The 22215-nt window shown below is 39.2% G+C and overlaps 2 protein-coding genes across 9 annotated transcripts in view; one reads left to right on the forward strand and one right to left on the reverse strand.

Moving 5' to 3' along the window:
- MMUT (methylmalonyl-CoA mutase) overlaps positions 1-2821 on the reverse strand; it is a 39807-nt gene extending 36986 nt beyond the window's left edge. The window contains exon 1 of one of the 2 annotated variants that reach the window (XM_059701476.1): positions 2681-2821. The gene's annotated coding sequence lies outside the window, so the exon portion shown is untranslated. Of the gene's footprint in view, positions 1-2457; positions 2586-2680 lie in introns of those variants that run through there. The other variant, XM_059701475.1, reaches the window with a different exon arrangement.
- A 64-nt stretch (positions 2822-2885) lies between these two features.
- Positions 2886-20548, forward strand: CENPQ (centromere protein Q). 7 transcript variants are annotated; one of them, XR_009453491.1, is made up of 11 exons: positions 2905-3003; positions 3265-3677; positions 6201-6344; positions 7129-7183; positions 8184-8304; positions 8803-8871; positions 11949-12078; positions 17817-17936; positions 18073-18150; positions 18429-18635; positions 19677-19802. XR_009453491.1 is itself a non-coding variant. In XM_059701479.1 (11 exons), the coding sequence occupies exons 4-11, from the start codon at positions 6243-6245 to the stop codon at positions 19806-19808; spliced, it is 807 nt and encodes a 268-aa protein (XP_059557462.1). In that variant the 5' UTR covers positions 2905-3003; positions 3265-3454; positions 3559-3677; positions 6201-6242; the 3' UTR covers positions 19809-20548. The 7 variants fall into 7 exon arrangements, 6 of the variants coding, with proteins under 6 accessions (XP_059557464.1, XP_059557462.1, XP_059557461.1 ...); XM_059701479.1 differs by lacking the exon at positions 18429-18635 and having other exon boundaries at positions 3265-3454; positions 3559-3677; positions 19677-20548; XM_059701478.1 differs by lacking the exon at positions 18429-18635 and having other exon boundaries at positions 3265-3454; positions 19677-20548.
- The last annotated feature ends 1667 nt before the right edge of the window (positions 20549-22215 follow it).

The raw sequence follows: 22215 nt of genomic DNA on the forward strand, positions 1-22215 counted from the left end.
ATATTTTTATTGATTTCAGAGAGGAAGGGAGAGGAAGAGAGAGAAACATCAATGCTGAGAGATAATCATTGATTAGCTGCCTTGTGCACACCCCTAATTGGGGATGGAGGCCCAACCCGACATGTGCCCCTACCAGGAACCAAAACATGACCTCCTGGTTCCCATGCAACATTCAACCACTGAGCCACACCGGCCAGACCCATTTTAAAAGCTATTATGATTTTTAATTTATGAAATCCACAGGATCTTTGTCATCCATCTAACAAGCCACACACTACATGTATTAGCTTCAAAAGTGGGTGAGAAGAATAATTAAGTTATAACTGACCATTAGTGTAATCTATCTATATTCTATATATATAAAAGCCTAAGCAACCAGATGACCAGCCAGTAGCTATGACATGCACTGACCACCAGGGGGCAGATGCTCAACACAGGAGCTGCTCCCTGGTGGTCAGTGCTCTCCCACAGTGAGAGCGCTGCTCAGCTGACCCATGGGTGCCAGACGCCGAGCTCATGGCTGGCAAGAGCAGCTGCAGTGGTGCAAGCCTCTCCGGCCTCCGCGGCAGTGCTACTGAGCAGCGGCAGGTGCAGTGGGGCCAGAATGAGTGGGAGTGGCACTGGCCATGCTCGGGCTCCTACCAGGCCGCCTGCTGCTTCGCGCACTACTACGGGGGATGTCAGACTGCCGGTTTCAGCCCAATCCCCGCAGGCCAGGCTGAGGGACCCCACCAATGCATGAATCTGTGCATCAGGCCTCTAGTAATGATATAAAAAGTAATTTGAAAACTGTCTTAAGACTAGACTGTAGACAGGAAATATCACACTTCACACAAAATAATCATGCGCTTTCTTAAACCTGAACAAATGATTAGAAAAAAATCCTACAAAACTTACTTCCTGAAAATCACATGGCAAATTGGTACAGGCTGGAAATAAATATCATCTATAATAATAAAATCATAATATACTAATTAGACCAGCCAGCCGAACGACCTTCCGGACGTCATTCCAGATGAAGCCACAGTGGCGGCGGTCAAGGCAGAGGCGGTCAGGGGCGATCAGGCAGGCAGGCAAGCAGTTAAGGGTGATCAGGCAGGCAGGCAGAGTGGTTAGGGGCAATCAGGCAGGCAGAGTGGTTAGGGGCATCAGGTAGGCAGGTGAGTGGTTAGGGGTGACCAGGCAGGCAGGCAGGTGAGCGGTTAGGAGCCAGTGGTCCCGGATTGTGAGAGGGACGTCCAACTTCCAGTTTAGGCCTGATCCCGCAGGGACCCCTGCGGGATCAGGCCTAAACACCAGCAGTCAGACATCCCCAGAGGGGTCCCAGATTGCAAGAGGGTGCAGGCCAGGCTGAGAGACCCCTCCACCCCCATGCACGAATTTCATGCAGCAGGCCTCTAGTTTTTAGATAAGCACACAACTACTGCTGATGGCAACAGGACTTCTAAATTTTCTCAGACCCATCAAGAGAGGCTTCGAATCAAGCACGTGTTGCTCAGTGGTTGAGTGAGGACCCACGAACCAGCAGGTCACGGTTGGATTCCCAGTTAGGGCACATGCCAAGTTGCCAGCTGGATCTCCAATAGGGGGCGTGCAGGAGACAGCCGATAAATGATTCTCTTTCATCATTGATATTTCTATCTCTCTCCACTCCCTTCCTCTCTGAAATCAATAAAAACATTTTTTAAAGAGAAGCTTCAAGCATTCAAAGAAACAACTTGCAAAGCAAATAATCTTCAAGTTTTGGCTGTTTACATGTAGCTCCGCATTAATGTTTCAATAACTAGTCACCTCTGCCCTGCCAGCATGGCTCAGTGGTTGAGAGTGGACCTATGGACCAGCGGGTCACGGTTGCTGGCTCCATCCCCAGTAGGGGGCATGCAGGAGGCAGCTGATAAACGATTCTCTCTCATCAGTGATGTTTCTCTCTCTCCTCCTTTCCTCTCTGAAATCAAAAAAAATTTTTAAAGAAAAAAAAAAAGAACCAACCAACTTCCAGTGTTCAGCAAATTTGGATTGGAGATGACAACCTAGAACATGCATATTAAATATTAGCATAAATAAATCATTAAACATAACATATGCGGGGGGGGGGGGGAGGGAGAAATCATCAAGTGATCTAAAACCACACATACACTATCCACGTTTTCGACCTTCTGATATAATGCTCTCTTTCTAGATAGAACGGAAAACAAGTTAGTAATTTACAATTTTACGTCAATTTAGATCTGACTTTCCGTTACCTGCATACCGAAAGTCACTAGGAGTACCGCCACCTCTTACACACGCGCGCACACACACACACACACACACTCACACTCACAGTAACATGCGGCGCCAATGCACCCTTCTGCAACCATACAAGTGACCTCTGCCTAGGAGCCTCGGGGTGCTTGGGTGGCCAGGGAACATGGCGACACGGCCCCCGACCCGAGAAAAACACCTGCCCCGCAGTACCTCTCAACTCCCAAGGGCCTCCCTGAGAGTGAGCGGTCGGAGGCGAACCTAAGCCTCAGGATACGGTAGGGGAGAGCGGGATCCCGTCCGAGCAGGACGTGCAGGAAGAAGTTGGAGGTGGAGAGGTCAGAGGCACAGAGGACGGGGGTGAGGGGGGGTAGGAGCCAGAAGAACGGAGAGACGGTAAAGGCTGACGTGCCCCACGGTGCACGGTCCTACTCACCGGCCGGTCGGTCTCGGACCTGGGCTCCGGGAGAGCGCGGCGGAAGCGGGGCGCCCGGGACCCCACCAGCCAGAGGTCCACGCAGCCGGGCCCCCGCGAGCGAGCCAGTCGGGGGGCGTAGGTCGACAACGCCCTCCTTCCAGCCAATCACCGCGCGCACTCGGGGGCGCGCTCCGGGTGACGTCAGGGCGTGGCTAGCCGCCTACTTCTCGCTCGGGGCATTTCCGGTCTCTACCAGGCCACTTCCGGGTTTCCCCGGTTTGACGGTTTGGGCGCGAATCGCGGCAAGCCCGCCTCGCTGAATGGTTGGAGGGGAGCGGTCGGTGAGTAGTGAAAGCCTTGCCTGGCCCGTGGGTGCGGTGCGAGAGGGAGTTTTGTGACCCACCCGTTCGTGGCAAACTCCGCGGTTTGCATTTGAGAAGCGTGAGGTGGCTTTTCCGAAGGGGGAAGTGCGAGCCGGTCTGCCCTGCCGGGCCACAGGTTGAATTATTTGACTCGCGAGGAGGGAGTGGAGCCACGCTGGTTCGCCCCTCCTTTCCGCGAACCCTCCTCACCCTCGTCCCCCTGCCGTCATCTCCCCGCAGCCCGTGGCGGGACCCGGCGCAGCCTCGGAGCTTAGTGTCTGGCCTTGAGGCTCCTGCGGTCGGCGGCCGCCGGCGTCACTGTCCAGAGGTCAACATTGGGCTTGTGTTTTGCCACTCGCGGTGCTCACGTCTTCTGCCCTCGCCGAGGTCGGGACTGAGAGCCTTGGTTTCCGCGAGTGTCAGCAAGCCGGTAAGGAACCGGGCGTCCTCGGTCCTCCCTGTGGCCCACCCCGGAAAGCGTGCATTCTTCCCGCACAATGAAGTCGGCCCCGGCCACCGTCCCGTTCTGTCCAGGCCTCCCGGGCACGTGCAAGGGTCGCGGAACGCACCCGTCTCTTCACGCTGCCTGTCATCGGGTGTTCGCTCCTTTCTCTCCAAGACGTCATTCTCCTTCTGGCTCAGTATTTCAAAATGTAACTCAAATATTAATTGTTTTTATCTGAATACTGCATATTCTCTCGCACACACCGTCTTGAGATAGTCATTCACTCATTTGTCTTATAACATTTGTCACATTGTATATAACTGTCGATCATAATTGTGGGGTTTTTGATGTCTGTCTGTACCCACTACCACTAAGCTGTGGTTTCCTGTGGATCTAAAATTTCTATTCCCTTTTTTTTTTTTTTTTTTTTTTTTGCGCTATATCCCAGATATTGTTCCAGGCAGTTGATGTATTCTGCACAAAATTTGAGCTTTACACAAGCCTTTGGTGTTGGTACTTTTATTAACCCATCTTACCAGTGGGAACGTGAGCAAGTTTATTCGGCCAGGGCTCTGCAGCTAGTTAAATGGCAGAGCCAGGATGTGGAGCCTGGGCAATGTGTTCTCACTCTTGCAGTGGTTCCCAGCCCGGGCGATTTCACTGCAGGGGCAGTTGGTAAGTCTGGAGATCATCCCGGCTCTCACAACTGGGGAAGGTGCTACTTACTCTCATGGGTGGAAGCCAGGGATGCTGCTAAACCTCCTACGGTGCAGAGGACAGCACCCACAACAGAGAATTAGCCCATTCCCACTGTTAGTGCAGTGTAGTGCCAAGGTTGATACATTGGCATTGTGGCTTATTGCTTCAAGTAGGTTTCGGTGAAAACGGTGTTTCTCAAACTGATAAAGGACCAATTTTTGTTTTTTAATTTTTAATCAGTCACATCTGTCACTTGTAAAATGCAATTAAAAATGAATTGCTAGTCAAACTCAAAGGCTAACACGGGCCAAATAAACAAGGTTTAAGTTTATGTGGGCCACAAAAAACAAAAGTTTCAATTTTCATAGAAATGTAGGTTTCTTTCGATAGAGACATGCTAAATACAAAGGGCTAAAATAAATGAGTAATCAACATAAAATAATAGAATCTTTTAATAAAAATTAATATTTCTTCTTCAACATTAATTTACCAGACACTGAATAACTGCACAAATAAGAGTAACGCAAGTAAACCTCTTTTTCTTGTTCTCCGAAAGCAAAATATTTCCTGTTGCGCACACCAAACCAGTCCAATACTAATGACGTGGCAATCGGCTGCTAGAATATTTGCTGCTAGTATTAGTGGAGAGAAAATTTGCGCCTGCGCGGAAGGCACGTAAGGGAAATGAATGCAACATGATTATAGCGATCAGTCATTAGTGAACATTGTAGTTCGTTATTAATAATTATGTATAACAGGATATTGTAAAACTTGTTACAAAATGTTTATTAAAATGTTTTTTACATACCGTTACATTGGCTGGGCCGCAAAAAATATTTGTTGTGGGCCACACGCAAGCCGCACCGCACGTTTGACATGCTTGCTACAGACTCTGCATGGTGTCATGTATCAATGTAGGTTCATAAATTGTAGCAAATGTACCACTCTGGTGTGGGATATTGATGGTGGGGAAGGGTAAGGGTGGGAGGTGGTATACAGGTATATTGGAACTCTGTACTTTCTGCTCAATTTTGCTGTAAACCTAAAAATGCTCTAAAAAACAGTCTATATTTTAGGAATAAAATAAATTACTAGCAAAATGAAATCTAAAAAGAAAAAAGCAAAGCCAATTATTTTATGATCAGATTCAATATAGACAAAATTGTCAAACTGTTATAAAAGTTTCTAAATCAATACTCTCAGTTTCTATACTTAGAAGCACTATAGGAATTTATGTATGGATGTATATGTGTATTACATATCTCCATGTATATTGTACCTAATTTCTGGCTATCTACTCCTGATAACCTAATGCAAGAATAAATATCCTATTCCTCTGTTCCTTTTAGCATAAATGAGTTTGGTGATTAAAAATTATTAGATGGAGAAAGGGTAACTGTTATTGTAAATTTTGTCATTGATGTTATCACTCCACTCCTGTACCTGTTTTTTAATTTGTGGGAGGGACAGAGAAATCAGTATACTTCTGTGCTCTTGTTAAAATGCACATAATCCAGACAGTTACATAGCTTAAATCCTTGTGAGTGAATTTACCACATTAATCTGCACAAGTTAGATTCATGGTATAATTCTAAAAATTACCTTCTTCCATTTTTGGCATAAGTTGAATGATAAATCCATTAAGTTTAAAAAAAGAAGACCTGAGTGATACCTGTGAGATAGTAGATATCAAAGTTATCTGTGACCAGAATAAGACAATTCAGCAGTTTATATTCCCATATTCTTGGATTTAAATATGGAGATAATGTTATTGTATGGAGGAGTATAAAGTTATAGATGCAAAAACATTTTAAAATGGTTTTTTAAACCATGCAAATGGAAGAAATTTCTAAGAATGAAATTAAATTGGCTATTCTCGTTCTAATAAGAACCAATGTTATTTGTTTTTAAATCTATTTAAATGTTTAAAATACTTAAAAGGCCAATTGGGAATATTTATAGAGACAGGTAGTCTTTTGAACAAAATAATATGTAAGTCTTAGGCATTTTTCTGTCCTTTTCATTTTTACAGATTTTTTTGGAGCACTATTAGAATTGTTCTATTTAGATCAAGATGTCTAGCAAAGCAAATGCTTCCAAGAAGAGGTCTCAACAGTTAAAAAGAAATCCAAAAAGAAAAATTGATGATAAGGAAGTGGAGTTATCAGAGAAAGAGGTAATGAAAATAACCTAGTTTATCATCCAGAACTCATTAGAAATATCATCTTTTCTCTGTAAAGGAGTATATGAAAACTAAAGGCTACTTTTACTGGAAATTATAGTAATTCATATTAGGTGGGAGCTGTTACAGCATGATTTGTAAAAGTTCTCAGACAGAAATTGTTTGCTTTAATTCTGAAGATATTAATCAGAGAATTCTTGGGGGAGGAGTGGGTCATAGGGCATTGCTAAAGAATTTAAATGGGAAGACTAGGAATAAAGGATACAAATTATACGGCATTCATATGTTAAAAGGCAAGAGAATATGACAGCTAGTGGAGGAGATTTTTATTAAGATAGAGAAAAATTAGTTCTGTGGGAATTAGCTTTTTCCTACCATGACTTTACCATCTCTTTTAAAAGAATAAATGACTAAATAATCACATTTTTTTTCTTCCGTTTTACCCTGTATTAGGCAGTGCCGCTATTTGTTTTGCAGATTAAGTATGTAACACTATTTCACGGGCAAAATGAGAAATTATTTCTTTAAAACATTGTTTGAGATCCTAGGACATTCTATTATACATTATCACCATTGTCCAGGAGTTGCTTTAGTTGTATTTTTTTGCCTGAGACAAGTACATGCCCTTTTTCTGTAAAAGTGGCAATATACATTTTTCTACCTAGGCAAAAGTTATATGAATACTCTTCCAAATAAGTGACAAATCTATTGCCAAAGCAAAAATTTTTTATCTGATGTTTAATTCTTTCTGTGTATGTGCACATGTTTTCCCCTCTAGGTTAAAAACACAGTGAAAAAAAATAAAAATCATCCAAAGCATCTGTCTTCTAAAGGTATTTCTTTTCTAAATCTTGTTGAACTGGCCTTTCTCAAGCTATGTTTATTCATGAAAAAATTATCAGTATCTTGTTCTGCAAAGCAAAGGATAGTAACAAACTGCAGCATTCTCATTTTTGCAAGAATAAGTAGCACTGGTTAGTTATTTTGGTCAACTGAAATTTTATTTACCATCGCTAGCAAAACACTGTGTAGGGTTATAAAATTGATAGGAACTAGAGAAAAAGTGTCCCACAGTCTGAATTATTACTCATCTCTGATACATAGAAGCACTTAGTGATTTCTCAAGACAAATATGCTTCTGTTCTGCCACCACTGCACAGATTAGCTTGGAACCACTACCTGATTTTATTTGGAGTAAATTAGTTTAATTAAATATCACCTTTTCCTCGAAGAATTGCCTGCCTCTCCTCACCCAAGACCAGGTTGTCGTCTGTTTTTATACTTCCAGAGCGCACAGTACTTCTGCTTTTATAGTGCTTGGCGTTCTTATAATTATTTCATCTCTCTTTTCTCCAAAGTAAATCTTCATGTGAGCCAATAGTATATCTCCTTTGTTTATCCCTTCTCAGTAGAACAGTTAACAATCTACTAAACACTGTCTGTGGTTTGGTTAATCGCTTTTGTTCTAGTTGCCATCCAACATTTAGTAGAAAAAGTGCCCAAGTCTTAACGAACTCTTTAATTAAGATCATTTCTGAGAACCATGGTTTTATGTTGAATCCTAATAATTATAGCTTGGTTATTCATTTAAAATTGTCTTGGTTTTGTATCTGCAGTGTCGGCTAATATTATTTTAGTTAACAATAGGTAGCAGGTTCATATTTAACACCTGGCATGTGAGGGCTGTGCAATAAAGAGGAAATTAAACAGTTTATACAGCTTTACATTTGGTTTTCTTGATTCCATTAGCTATTTTAGATAAATTTATACTTTAATCACTTTTTAAGTAAAATCATACAAACTTCTAGACTGACCAGTCTCTTCTTTCACCAGGACAGACAGAGCAAACTAGTCTAAAACAGGTAAAGATAGCATCCAGCAGGAGGAAAACCTGGCAACCTCTTTCGGAGAGCAGCAGAAAGCATTTGCAAACTCTGATGGAAACAGTCATCATGTGAGCATGAAATTTTTTCACTTAACTTTATTTCTACTTACGTTTTCTATAGATAGTATTCTTTTAAATGTTATTTTCTATTTTATGGTGATAGGATGTTTTTCTCTTTCAGAAGATATTTTTAATAGCATTAGCCTAAGCAGGAAAGTTTTGATTATTTTCAGAAATTTAGAATTCCATCAGGGAAATAAAAATGAAGTCTATGTGGCCTGATCCGTGCAATGTGGACATTTTAGGAAAAAGTTGAGTTCAAATTGACACTATCTGGAAGTTACCACGCTGGAGGCAATACAAAGAAAATAATGGTTCTGCTCTCAAGGAGCTGAAATCCACAGAAGAGTCAGGCATATAAATTAAACACAACAACGTAATGTGATAGAAAGAACTTTGATTATCCCTCCACTTAAAATGTATACAAAAGAGAAAGTGATTGATTCTGCCTGGCTAGGAAAGAGGCAAACTAATATTTACTCAATCCTTTTTCTTTTTCTTTTCTAGAGCAATTTTGAGTAACAAAAGTAGAGAAAATGAACAAATTCAATATCATCTCAACTGCCTGAAGAAAAGGTAATATACTAGTAGTTATGCAATAGGAAACGATTGAAACATATTTAGGAAAAGTTTAATCTGTCTATGTTGCAGAACAGACATTTGTGGAATAGAAAAGTTTTTCATTTGGGATTTTTGTTGTTGTTTTAAAAAGAGGAACAATTTGGGAACATACATTCCATCCTAAATTGCTGCTATATGCAAGTCTGCATTCTTTAAGAGAATTTATTAGGAAGAGTCTGAAGGTGACAAAATGCCTCCTCCTATAATTCACTTTTCTGTGTTGGGATTTGAACAGTATTTTGTCAACTTTAACTCCCTTCAACTGCATTTTGAACAATTTGAAGTTCACAGTTCACCACTCTTATTTATTCTATCACTGTTTTCATGTAATTTTCCAGAATATTACTGCTCTTCCTCTTGAGGCAAGTCGCAAATGGAGGTTTCTTTTCATGTGTTCTTAAAAAGTCACACCACTGTGAGTGATTTTCAGTGATTACTTTTTTCTAGTATTTGCACAACGTTGTCTTTTCATAGAAGAATGTTCTGCATCTTAGTTACTGGTGTACTCAGAAATGTTTCTAACCTAGTACTTGATTCTTCGGAAGACCGAACACAAATTCTGCTTACTTTAAGTGTAAAGTAGCAGAATAGAAAGGTTGGGATAGGGTAGATGGGGGTGGGAGTTGGTGGAGAGAGGTTGAAGAGATTAAAGAAAGACTTCTATAAGCAGGCCTGTAAATGGCTTATAGGAATAACCGTCTAATATTGAAGAAGTGCCCTAAAAAAGCTTCTAAATAAGATAAAAAATATATAATGAAGATGTAGCTTATTCATGGTCTTTTTAATATAGGACAAATAATCATGGTTGGTTTATAAATGAGAATATGACAGTACATAATAGCCGTTCTTCACCGTGGTCACGCTGGGTAATCAGAAAAGATTAAATTCTTCAATATATAGGCTGTCTCTTCATCATGTAGCAGCCATGGAGATGTATATTTTAAAGACTGCCTGTTTTTTTGTTTGCTCTTGCAGCTCACTTTCTTTAATCCCCAAAATAATAAGGCTCAAGATACTTTCCCTTTTACTAATTTAGCAGTGTTTACAGTCTTACCAAATTTATTTTAATTGGATCTCTGAATACATTTTCCTATAGCAGCATTTCTCAAAGTATATTTGGAACACTTATTCTTAAAGATACTCTGTGAATAAAAGTGATATATCGTGAGTAATGTTTTGGTCCATAAGCATATTAAAAGTCCTGCAGTTAGTAAATGTATTTTATTTTGCTTAACCTAGCATCTCCCAAATTAGTATTTATCACGGGACTCTTTCTTTCATGTATTAGTCTCATCTCTGCTCTGTCTGCATTTTGGCTGTATTCTTTTAGACAGATTATCCTCACTAGGTTAGAATTGTAGACATAGACAGCTTCCTATGTATCTTATTAGCCTTGTGAAGAAAGAGCAGAAAGAAAACACTTATCCTCTTAGCTCCAGTCACAAAATTCTAGGAGATAGACCAGGGGTCCTCAAACTTTTTAAACAGGGGGCCAGTTCACTGTCCCTCAGACCATTGGAGGGCCGGACTATAGTTTAAAAAAAAACTATGAACAAATTCCTATGCACACTGCACATATCTTATTTTGAAGTAAAAAAACAAAACGGGAACAAATACAATATTTGTATTTGCATGTGGCCCGCGGGCCGTAGTTTAAGGACCCCTGAGATAGACTGTGATTGGCCCAGCTTCAATGATACTCCTGTCTTTGGACTGATTTTGTGGCAAGACTGTTATGATTGATATAGACTGTATCATACACATACCCACATGATCAGACAAACAGGGTTGCTAGTCAGATAAAGTGGTTATACCCTATAGTTTCTAGAGGAACATGCTTTGGAAAAGTTGTCATATAGAAACAGTGTTGTAAATGGTGATTAAGTATTATTGATAAGTAGGATGTATTCATGTTATATTTTTATTTTAATTAGTTTTAAAAGAATTCTGGAAATCTGACCACTATTTAGGACATTGGACTAGTGGATGTCCCTTCCACAAAATTGACTTAATGAAGTTTTAGAAGAAACTGATTATAAATGGAAACTTTATTTTAGTTAAGAAGTCAAAAACTTACCCTCTTGGGAAGATTATACAGACAAGATTTATGCTTAAACATGATGCCCTAATGATGGTTTTCTGGAAAATTGAAGTTTATTCTAAAAGTATGATGAAAATTATGATTGGTGGGGGTTTTACTGCCTACTTTTTTCTTTATAAAAATTAATATTTTGAATAAGACCCCAGGAAGATAAGTCTTAGGTTCCACTGTTGTTCAGATTAAGTAGTAGAACGTTTTAGCACCCCAAGTGCTCCTATTTGGTAAAAGCAACCAAATTCAGATTTTCCTACTATGGAAACAAGAATCAAATATTGGAAAGCTGTATTGCTCTCTGCTAGAAGTGAGGGTAGTAATGTCAGTTTTTATTTGTGCTCTAATCAACCAGTTTGTAGGACTTTTAAACTTTAATATTTAATACTATTCATGTTGCTAGTACGTTAAAACAAAGCACTTTAATCTCAGTGTTTTATTTGCCTTAAAGTCTATGGGACTCAGTTTTCTTTAAAGTCATTTTATTAATCACATTCTTTAAAACAACTGAGATTTAGAATCCAGGCTCATTGTTAAGATTTATAGAGCAGTGCTCCATCTCTTACTCAATAATTCACAATAAATAATACACTTATGTGCTAGAATAGTCTAGAAAACATATTTTAAAATTGGGAAATTTTTATTTTAAAATGCATATAAGTAATTGTTAAATGTATAAAAGAGAAAATTTTCCTTTTATGAAGAAGCTTAAGTGGCCCCATGATTTGAAGTAAATCTTAATAAAATAAAATGTTAAATGATGATTTGTCAGGGCTCTTTTGGGGAGACTTATTTCTAAGGTGAGTAACTTTTAATAAAGATGAAGCCCTTGGGAGCAAGACGGCAAATAAAAACGATAACAGTATTTCAAAACAAAACAAAAGTAATATTAATGGTACTGAAAAAATAAACTAATAATTGTTTTTATTCTATCCCTAAGATTGCTACAAATGTTTGAAACCCTAAAAGTCCCTCCCCCAAAACTGAAAGATTTAACTAACATGTCAAGTCTACTGAAAATGGAAAGGGCCCGTCACAGGGCCAATGAAGAAGGCCTGGCGTCATTGCAGGTATGGGAATGAACAGGGCGTCCATGCCTTGGGGGACGAGGAAGAGACCAAAAGGCTTTTGAAATTATTATGATGTTCTCCTGGCAATAAATGCTAGATCTTGGACCAGGTTTGTTCATTAAATTCTTTTTTTTTTTAACGCTAACCAAAAACTTCACCTACACTTGGGGCCTCTAAAGTTAAGTATTTCTAATATATTAGTGACTAAGTAACTGTCTTGTGTTTTTTTTATCAGACTTTATAACTGAACTATCTGAGTGATTTTTAAAACTATTTTTATTTATTTCAGAGAGGAAAGGAGAGCGAGAGAGAGAGAGATAGAAACATCAATGATGAGAGAGAATCATTGATCTCTGCCTCCTGTACAACCCTCACTGGGGATCAAGTCCACAACCCGTGCATGTGCACTGATGGGGAATCGAACTGTGACCACCTGGTTCATAAATCAACACTCAATCACTAAGCCACACTGGCCAGGCTATTTTAGTATTTTTTATTAGGAACTCATCACTAAATGCTGTAGAATTTGAAAACATTAATTTTTCCACCCTATACTTCATTGTCAGGAACACAGTTATCATCATCATCATTGTTATTTTTTTTTAATTGCTTAAAGTATTACAAAGGGTATTACATATGTGTCCATTTTTCCCCCCCGCCCCATTGTTATTATAACTAACATGTAATTAGGGCTTTCTTTGTTCTAGGCACTTTTCTAAGCACTTATAGTTATATTCCTTAATCCTCACAAGGATTTAGAGAGGTCTATGCTCTGTTATCCTCATGCTACAAATGTGAAAAAGACATACTGACATTTCTGGCTTAACCTTAGACAAACTGCTTAAAATTGTAGTGCAGACCTAGCCAGTCCAATGTCAGAGCATGATTCTTAATCATTATGCTGTAGAAGCTACTGAGAAATAACATTAGCTGTTATCATTAACTTCAGCCTTGTACTTAGTGGATACTTGAACAATTAAGAAAAGCACCTTACTGGGAGATTACTTCATAAATTATATAACTGTTTAATCACTATGCTGTACACATGAAACTAATATAAATAATATTGCATGTCAACTGTAATTTAAAAAGTTTTTAAAGAGTACAGGCAAATCAAATATAGATATAGATATAGATATAGATATAGATATAGATATAGAGAAAGAAGCAACTTTAAGTGACTTATTGGATAATTCTAAAAAGTAGAGCATATTGGACCATATATCCCTTAGTCATTTTGACATTGTTTGTAGATGTGGTGCTTAGGTCTTTGTTAGTAATTCAGTAAGTACAAGGTGGTAGTAGTTCATGCAAGGAATGCCAAGGATTTCTAATATTTCAAAATTCACAAATAATTTATTCTATTTTATATAATTTAGATAATGTTGGAAGGATTAGTTTCGGAGCAACAAATCTACATATATTATAAATTAATAGGGTGGTGTTTTTAGTGATTACCTGGCTTTCTTCATAGGGTGAGATTACGTTTAATTTCCTCCCAATGTTACTATTTTTCATGGATTATTTTCAGTACTGGCTCTAGTTCTAACAGTTGGATGACATTATTATGGGTTATTTTTTTTTTTATTTTCAGATTCATTGACGTATAATTGACAAATTCTAAGATTTAAAGTGTGCATCATGGTGATTTTATATAGGTATGCATTGTGTGTGAAAGGATTCCCATCTAGTTAATTATCACATCCATTTCTCATATATCCTTTAGGGAGAGGTATAGATAATATCATTTAAATTCTACTCTTTTAGCAAATTTAAATTATACAATACTAGAAGCCCAGTGCACTAATTCGTGCACGAGTAGGGTCCCTTGGCCTGGCCAGGGATCGGGGCCCATCAGGGCCGTCTCATCCAGTCCTGATTGGGGCTTATGGGGGCTGGCCAGTGGGGAGGGACCACAGGAGGTTGGTCAGCTAGGGAGGGACTGTGGAAGGGCTTCAGGGCATGTCTGGCCATCTCGCCCAGTCCTGATCAGCGGGACACCAGCAGCAAGCTAACCTACTGGTTGGAGCATCTGCCCCCTGGTGGTCAGTGCACGTCATAGTGACTGGTTGAGCGGTTGACCAAACAGTTGGACACTTAGCATATTATGCTTTTATTATATAGGACTAGGGGCCCAGTGCACGAATTAGTGCACCTTGAAAGGAACTGTGGGCTGTGAGGCTGCGGTGGGCACATGGATGGGTCTCGGCCCATCCTCCACGCCACCGCCGGCCCCTCTTGCCGCAGCCCCCGGTCCCCTGTCTGTCGGCAGCCCCGCTCCCGCCACCGCTCCCACATGCTGACAGCGCTGGCCCTGTTGGCACCCGCTGACGGCGCAGAGCAATTGGGGCCGGCACCAGCAGCAAATACGAGCAGCGGTTGTTGCACCGATCACCCCTCAGGAGCAGGGGGAGGTGGAGAAGCCCTCAAGGGCAATCGGAGCCGGCAGCAGTGTTTGACCATATTCTGCACAGTGAGAAAATCTGAAGTCATTTTCAAGGTCCACCATTTCTTCTTTTCAGTCGGGTTAAGTTTGTAAGCTTTCTAAATCTCTGTTTTCTGGCAGTTAAATATTTCATCCTTTGGTCTCCCTGCATGATCTACAATAATAATCTGCTTTGTGTTGGTATGTACTGTTTTGTTGCTGACAGTTACCTGAAAGAGAAGTTGGAGTGCTTCATTGGGCTGGAAAAAGTTTAGCTAAATCAGAAAGCAGGTCTAATTAAGCAAGTTTATTCTATAAAAGGCTAAGTTGACTTGCACATGCATGATACATATAAAGCTCTTGCACCAATCGCACACATGTGTTTCCATCTGTCATTGTCGATCGTGAATTTGGTTAACACTTCTATTATAGAGAAAGGGCAAATGGTGATATTAAAATATCTCTTCTAATTTCCTTTCGATAAGCATGAATTCGTGCACCAGGCCACTAGTTTATTATAAAGGACTCAACTTAGGAATAGCCAAAAGGAAGAGATGCCTAAGGGCACAGTATATGGGAAGGGATGCGAGCTTCCATGCCTCTTCAGGCACATCAGCCTCCCAGTTACTTCATGTGATAACCAACCTGGAAGCTCTCTGAACCCCATTGTTGGGAGTTTTTATAAAAGCTCCATCACGTAAGCATATTGATTGTTAATTAAGTCTCCAGCCCAGCTCCCCTTCACAGATCAGGGAGTAGGACTGGAAGTTCCAACCATGATCACATGATTGCTTGTTCTGGCAACCAGCCTTCATCCTCTGTGTGTGCATTATCATAAACTCTGGTAAGGTTGAAAGGACTTAAGAATAACAAAAGACGCTCCTCTCACCCCAATCACTCAGAAAATTACAAAGGTTTTTGGTAGCTGTGCCAGGAACCAGGACAAAAATCAAATATAACTAACTATGCTCTTATCCCATCCTTCCCCACCCCCCATCACTTAGGAGTTACAAAGGTTTTAGAAACTCTGTGCCAGGAACCAAGGACGAAGACTGAATAAATGTATATTTCATCTATCACAGTGGTCTGTGGTTTGCTTGATAAGTCAGTTACTTGATAAGTCACTATTCACATTTTGGGCATAAGAGTTCTTCATTGGCATAAGAGAGTCTTTGAACTAGGAGTTTGTAGAATTTGTATTCATTCATTTTCTCTTGTGCATTACTTAGAAAGCTTTCTCCTGCTGCAGCCTAGAGTTACTGCTGGTGGTGACTTTCCAAAACCTGGAAAAAAACCCACGTAAGCATGGGAAGGATGTGCATTCTCCACACAGTGGTGGCCCTAGCAGGGAATTTTTTTCCCCCCTCGTTATAACAAAATGAGGTTGAACATTAGAGGAACTGCTATACCAAAAAGTGAAGTTACAGAATTCAGGAAAGAATTAGAAATAAAATGCTGGAGGCTAAGAACAGTAGTTAGCATAATAAATGCGAGAAGTTCTCAGAAGGCTGATGGACATCTTCAGCAGGGCTGAAGATCTGCATATTATTACCTGCTGCCAAACAGCTGAGGGCAATTCCCCTAACCTGATAATCCTTTACTGTTTACCAAACTTTACCTTTGATATGTATATCTGCTTTGCTAAAGGGCAAAATGTATTAATAAAAAGCCATGGGTCCGGAGATTCAGGGAGCTTAGTCACTAGAGCTAAATTTCCACCTGGCTTTCCCCCATGCTTTCCAAATTTATATTTCTTGTGTAGTCTCTAGTCATTTATGCACAGCCCTATTCCAGATTCCTGAACCCTAGCTACAGAAAGACTGCGGCAATAAAAGAAAAAGCCTTTTGGATTTGCCAACTAAATTAGAGTACTAAAGCAAACAAATACAAATGATAATACTTACAATACATAGAAGATGAAATAAGGAGAAAATGTTAAGAATCAAAAAGAATGATTATTTTTTAAAGGTATCGGGGGAAAAAATGGAAAATACAAAAGTTGCAAAATGGGTATGGTAGGAATACCCAAAGAAAATAACCAAAGTAATGGAACAAAATTAATTTTAAAAAATTTATAATGAAAAAATTTAGTTGTTATTATTTTTTTAATTTTTATTGATTTTTTACAGAGAGGAAGGGAGAGGTATAGAGAGTTAGAAACATCGATGAGAGAGAAACATCGATCAGCTGCCTCTTGCACATCCCCTACTGGGGATGTGCCTGCAACCAAGATACATGCCCTTGACCAGAATCGAACCTGGGACCCTTCAGTCTGCAGGCCGACGCTCTATCCACTGAGCCAAACCAGTTAGGGCTAGTCATTATTATTAACTCTTCCATCAGTGCTGTTATTCATTTCCTTCTATATGAGTTGAATGGTGGGCCCCGAAAAGTACGTTTAAATCTTAACTCCTGGAATATGACCTTATTTAGAAAGCGAATCTTCCCCGGTGTAATTAAGTTAGGATCTCAAAGTGAAATCATCCTGGATTATCTTGGGTGGGCCCTAGATCCAGTGACAAGTATCCTTGAAGAGATGGAAATGTCCTTTTAAGGGATAGGCATAAAGGAAAGGGCCTTGTACAAACATGCAGAAATTGGAGTGATGCAGCTACAAGGAATGCTGGCAGCCTCAGAAGCTGGAAGAGGCAAGAAAGGAATCTTCCCTAGAGCCTTCAGAGGGAGCCTGCCCACGGATCTTTGTAGTGGCATTCATGGTTCCCAAAACTTGGAAAAAAACAAGATGTCCTTCAGTAGGTGAATGGATAAATAAACGGTGGCACATGTAGACAATGCGATATTAAAATCAGTATTAAAAAGAAAGTAGCTATCAAGCCCACAAAGGCAAGGAGGAAACTTAAAGGTATATTATTAAGTGAAATAAGCCAATCTGAGAAAGCTGTGTACTATATGATTGCAACTATATGACATCTGGACTAGACAAAACTGTGGGGACAATAAAAGGATCAGTGATTGCCAGGGTGTGTGGTGAGGGTATACCTTGGGCTCTGCTGGATTTACACAGGGCTTCCAGAATCCGATGCTAGCAGTTTCAGTAAGTTTTTGAGGAAATATTCTTGTACGTGAGGTATATCTTTTTGTTTCAGGAAATTAACTTCTTTATAATGCAATATTACAGTGGGCAGTTAGTTCCTAGCAAGTCTGGTTTTTGAAAGAAAAGCATAAATATATTTACCAGTTTCTTTTAGCAGTGTTGCAATATATAAGGGTTTTAAAAGATATGTATATATCTTTGGGGGTTCATTTAATAAAATATTTAATTTGAAATATTAACTTTCTCTTTCTGACTCAGGAAGAAATAGATAAAATAGTAGAGACCACAGAAGCAGTGACTGGGGATATCCAGAGCCTAAAGAACAAAATTCAAATTCTGACAAGTGAGGTGGAAGAAGAAGAGGAGAAAGTTAAAGAGGTAATTGTTTAATAATATATTGCTAGACTCGGTGTAATTTTTAATGCTTACATTTTACCAAGACAGCTTTTCTGTGTAATAAGTTCAGAGATATTAGTCTTTTTAAAGAACCTATAGCTTTCTTTTTCTACTTTAGATGTTTCAAATAGATAGCAGTGGTGTACTCTCCCTTCCAGAACTTTCTCAGAAGAGTCTCAAAGCACCCATACTTCAGGTAACAATTTACTATATTAACTGTATCACCAGTTATTAATTTGATATTTAAAAGCATTATATATCCTGTTTCTTTAAAAAACAACAACAAATGGAATTCATGGTATACATATACACACAATTATTTCTTATTTGACACTATAGTTTGAACATCTTTCTTTGTCAGTCTATGTAGTTGTCTCTCGTCCTTTTTAATAACTGTATAATATTCCATTGTATGGATGTACCATAATATAAGTTGTGAGGTACTGATGACAATAAGTAAGTTTTATCTGCCAGGATGTTATCCAGCATCTAGAAGCATTCAGGAATCTGGAGAAGGGGATGTGTGTGAATTAATAAAGAGACTAGAAATATAAATTTGGAAGGCATTTTGGGAAGCCAGAGGAGACCTAGCTTTAGTAACCAAGGTCTCTGCATCTCTGGACCCCTTGTTCTTTATTATCACAAATTGCCCTAAAGCAAAGCAGCTATACATATCAAAAGGTAAGGTTTGTTATACAGTAGGCATTGTCAGGTTGGGGGGAACTGCCCTCGACTGTCCCAGTAGCAGGCAATAACATGTAGATTTTCAGGTTTGGGGAAATGCCCTCAGCTGTCTGGCAGCAGGCAGACTTTTCAGGTTTGAAGAAATGCTTTTAGCTATTCCAGCAGCCGGTAATATGTAGATATTCAGCCCTGCTGAATAAGCCCCAAGTTCCATCAACCTTTTGATGAACTTTTTGCATTTATGACCTGCTGGAATTAGCTTCCAGCATTTATCATTACAGATAATGCTGAGTATACCCTTGTACATATATTTTTACGCATCTGTGTGGTCATATAACTGTAGAATAGATTTAGGGAAGTAAATTGCTTTTGCTTATGCTTCTAACAATGACCTATAACTCTTCATAAATCATATTATGTCTTATGTGTAGTAGGCTATACACTGCTAACTTGTCTTTCTTCAAAGGACCTTAGTAGATATTATAGTGTAAATGTTTATAGTGGTAGAGAGTCTTTATATTTTCTCAAAAAGTATTTTGAACTTTTCCTATTTACAATTCACCTAGGTGTAAGGAGCAAAATGGGCAGAGGAAAAACAGAATAATATAGATTTGAGAGAAGAACAGAATGAGTTGATGGTTTTTGAAGTTGAGTGATGGGAACATGAGATTTATTATACATTCTCTAAATAATGTACATTTATATTTTTCATAATAAGATTAAAAAACAATTATATGCGTGAAGGTGGTCAAAAGGTACAAACTTCCAGTTGTAAAATAAATAAGTCACGAGGATGTAATATACAGTATAGTAATTAGTCAATAATATTATATTGTGTTTTTGAAAGTTGCTAAGAGTAAATCTTAGAAGTTCTCATCACATAAAAAATTGTAACTGTGTGGTGATGGATGTTAACTAGATTCATTGCACAGTATATACAAATATTGAAACATTATGTTATCCACCTAAAACTAATATGTTATATGTCAATTATATTTCAATAAACATTTTTACACTAATTACACATTGTACCCACAGGAAGAAATTTTGGCACAAATTCCAAACCAGAATGCTCTTCTGAAGGACTTTGATGTTCTCCATAATTCGTCTCAGACAAAAAACATGCTAACTTTCATCGAAGAAGCCTATAAGAGACTGGATGCCTCTTGAAGAATGTTTTTAAGTTATTCCACATTAATTTATAATGTTTATAAGTTGTAAAACTGTTAACCTGATGATATTTCAGAGGCTAAGGCTTCTTTAAGGTTTATTGTTTCCTAATATGGAGCTTAAAATGAGCCTCTGTAGATCTACCATTAGCATCTAGTGTAGTCCTGAAAACTGGTTTTAGCAGTTACCGCATCCAGGAGCTCACATTTTTGTTCCAGTTATTTACCTGACACTGTAAAATAAGAACAGTCACAGTCCACTGATTTATAGGCTAGATAAAGCTCATTTATTGATTAGTGCAGAGGAAATTTGATACTGTGACTTAATATATATATGTGTAAAGTGTTTAAAGTACCTAGTTCATAAAAACATGTTTGCTTTCATTATTATTCTTTAGCTGATGACTTACATTTTCTGCCTGGTCATCTGGAACTTGAGAAATCTCCAAATGCCTTTACTTTTTTACATAACTCTCTAGACTTTGCGGTATAATTAAGATTCTTCATGTGTCTTTAACTTTGGAGGTAGAACGAACATTTCTTTGGTTGGTTTAGTGTATAGATGTTGCATACTTATTTCCCCTTACCATCAAATCATACTTTGATTTCATAAAATTATTAAAATGAAACATAAACAGATTTACCCCCTTAAAACAAAAACCAAAGTGAATTTTCTTTCCTCATTGTGATTATAGTATGTATATACATGTAAATAAATGATCAGTAAAACATTAAAATTTATTTTTATTGTCTGGGTTGCTTTAATCTATTTGTAAGTAAAATAACTGAAATTTAATTATTTTTCTGTCTCACCTAGAATACTTTGTCAGTTAATGTACAAAGTGCCACAATTCCGTTAATATCCTCCATGCAAAGACCACCAGGAACAAACTCGGTGTAATGCTCACTGCTGTGAGGGAGGCCACACGCCACAGGAAACCCTGGGCAGCTCAGTAAAAGGGTCAAAAGCAATATCCTTTTAGGAAGCAATGGTCCAAAAGGCCATTAATGGATTTCAGAGGGAAAGAAAGTCTTCAATAACAGAAACCTGTACTGCAGCATTTAAAGAAAGTGTTTTTGTGTATTTTGGACTGTCTGCTACATCAGGCAAAGCAACTAAAAGATTTTGCAAAATATCTTAAAAACTTCACTTGGAGACTTACAGCTTCAGGGTTTTAGAGTGACTAATAGAGCCCCAACTCACTGATTTTTATCATTAATTACGATGTTTATAATAGCTTTTGGGAAAGGAGGTACATTAAAAGTCTTGTTTCTCACCCAGCTGGTGTGGTGCAGTGATTGAGCATTGACCTATGAACCAGGAGGTCACAGTTCGATTCCCAGTCAGGGCACATGCCCAGGTTGTGGGCTTGATCCCCAGTGTAGGATGTACATAAGGCAGCTGATGAATGGTTCTCTCTCATCATTAATGTTTCTCTCCCTCTCTCTCCCCGTCTCTGAAATCGATGAATACATATTTTCTTTAAAAGTCTTGTTTCTCTTAGAACATCTGTTTAACAGATTATTGAACATCAACTGGAGCTTGTACTTAGAGTTCTTCATGCATAAACTGGTCATACACTCTTGGAGCTTTGAAAAGTATGTGACCTAATTTCAAGAGATCTACAGTTCTGGCAGGTATCAAGCAATTCAAAACATACACAATATTTTCTTTAAGGATGCATGTTAGTGTACTCTCTATGAATAACTTAATTACAAACCCAAATAAAATTCAACTGTACTTGGTACCAATAATTCAAATGGCTGTAGTTCCTATGTAATTTCCACACCCACCTGAGTTCTCAAATGCACAGTCCATGCCAACTATGACCCACCTATCTAGCAAGAAGATGGTAAGTGCCAATGCCAGAAACTTTAAATTCTAAAACATAAGGAGGGTTTATAGTGTAAAGACATATATGATAAAGATAGCATTTCAAGTAAAATGCAGAAAGATATTCAATAAATAGTCTTGAGAAAACCACTAACCACACCAGAGATGGGGATGGAGAAAACAGTGGTTAAAATTTCTATTTTATGCCAAAACTAGAGGCCCGGTGCACAAATTTGTACACGGCGGGGTCTCGGCATGGCTGGTGATCAGGGCTGGCCAGCAGGGGAGAGGGGGAAGGACCGTAGGAGGTTGGCTGTGGGAGAGCACTGACCACCAGGGGGCAACTCCAGCGTTGAGCGTCTGCCCCCTAGTGGTCAGTATGCATCATAGTTACCGGCTGGTTGTCCAGTTGTAACTGCCGCTTAGGCTTTTATATATATACTAGGGGCCTGGTGCACGAAATTCGTGCACTGGGTGTGGGGGGGGGGGAGTGTCCCTCAGCCCAGCCTGCCCCCTCTCACATACTGGGAGCCCTCAGGCGTTGACCCCCATCACCCTCCAATCGCAGGATCGG

This window comes from Myotis daubentonii, chromosome 6 (assembly GCF_963259705.1).
Source record: "Myotis daubentonii chromosome 6, mMyoDau2.1, whole genome shotgun sequence".
Lineage (NCBI taxonomy): Eukaryota > Metazoa > Chordata > Mammalia > Chiroptera > Vespertilionidae > Myotis > Myotis daubentonii.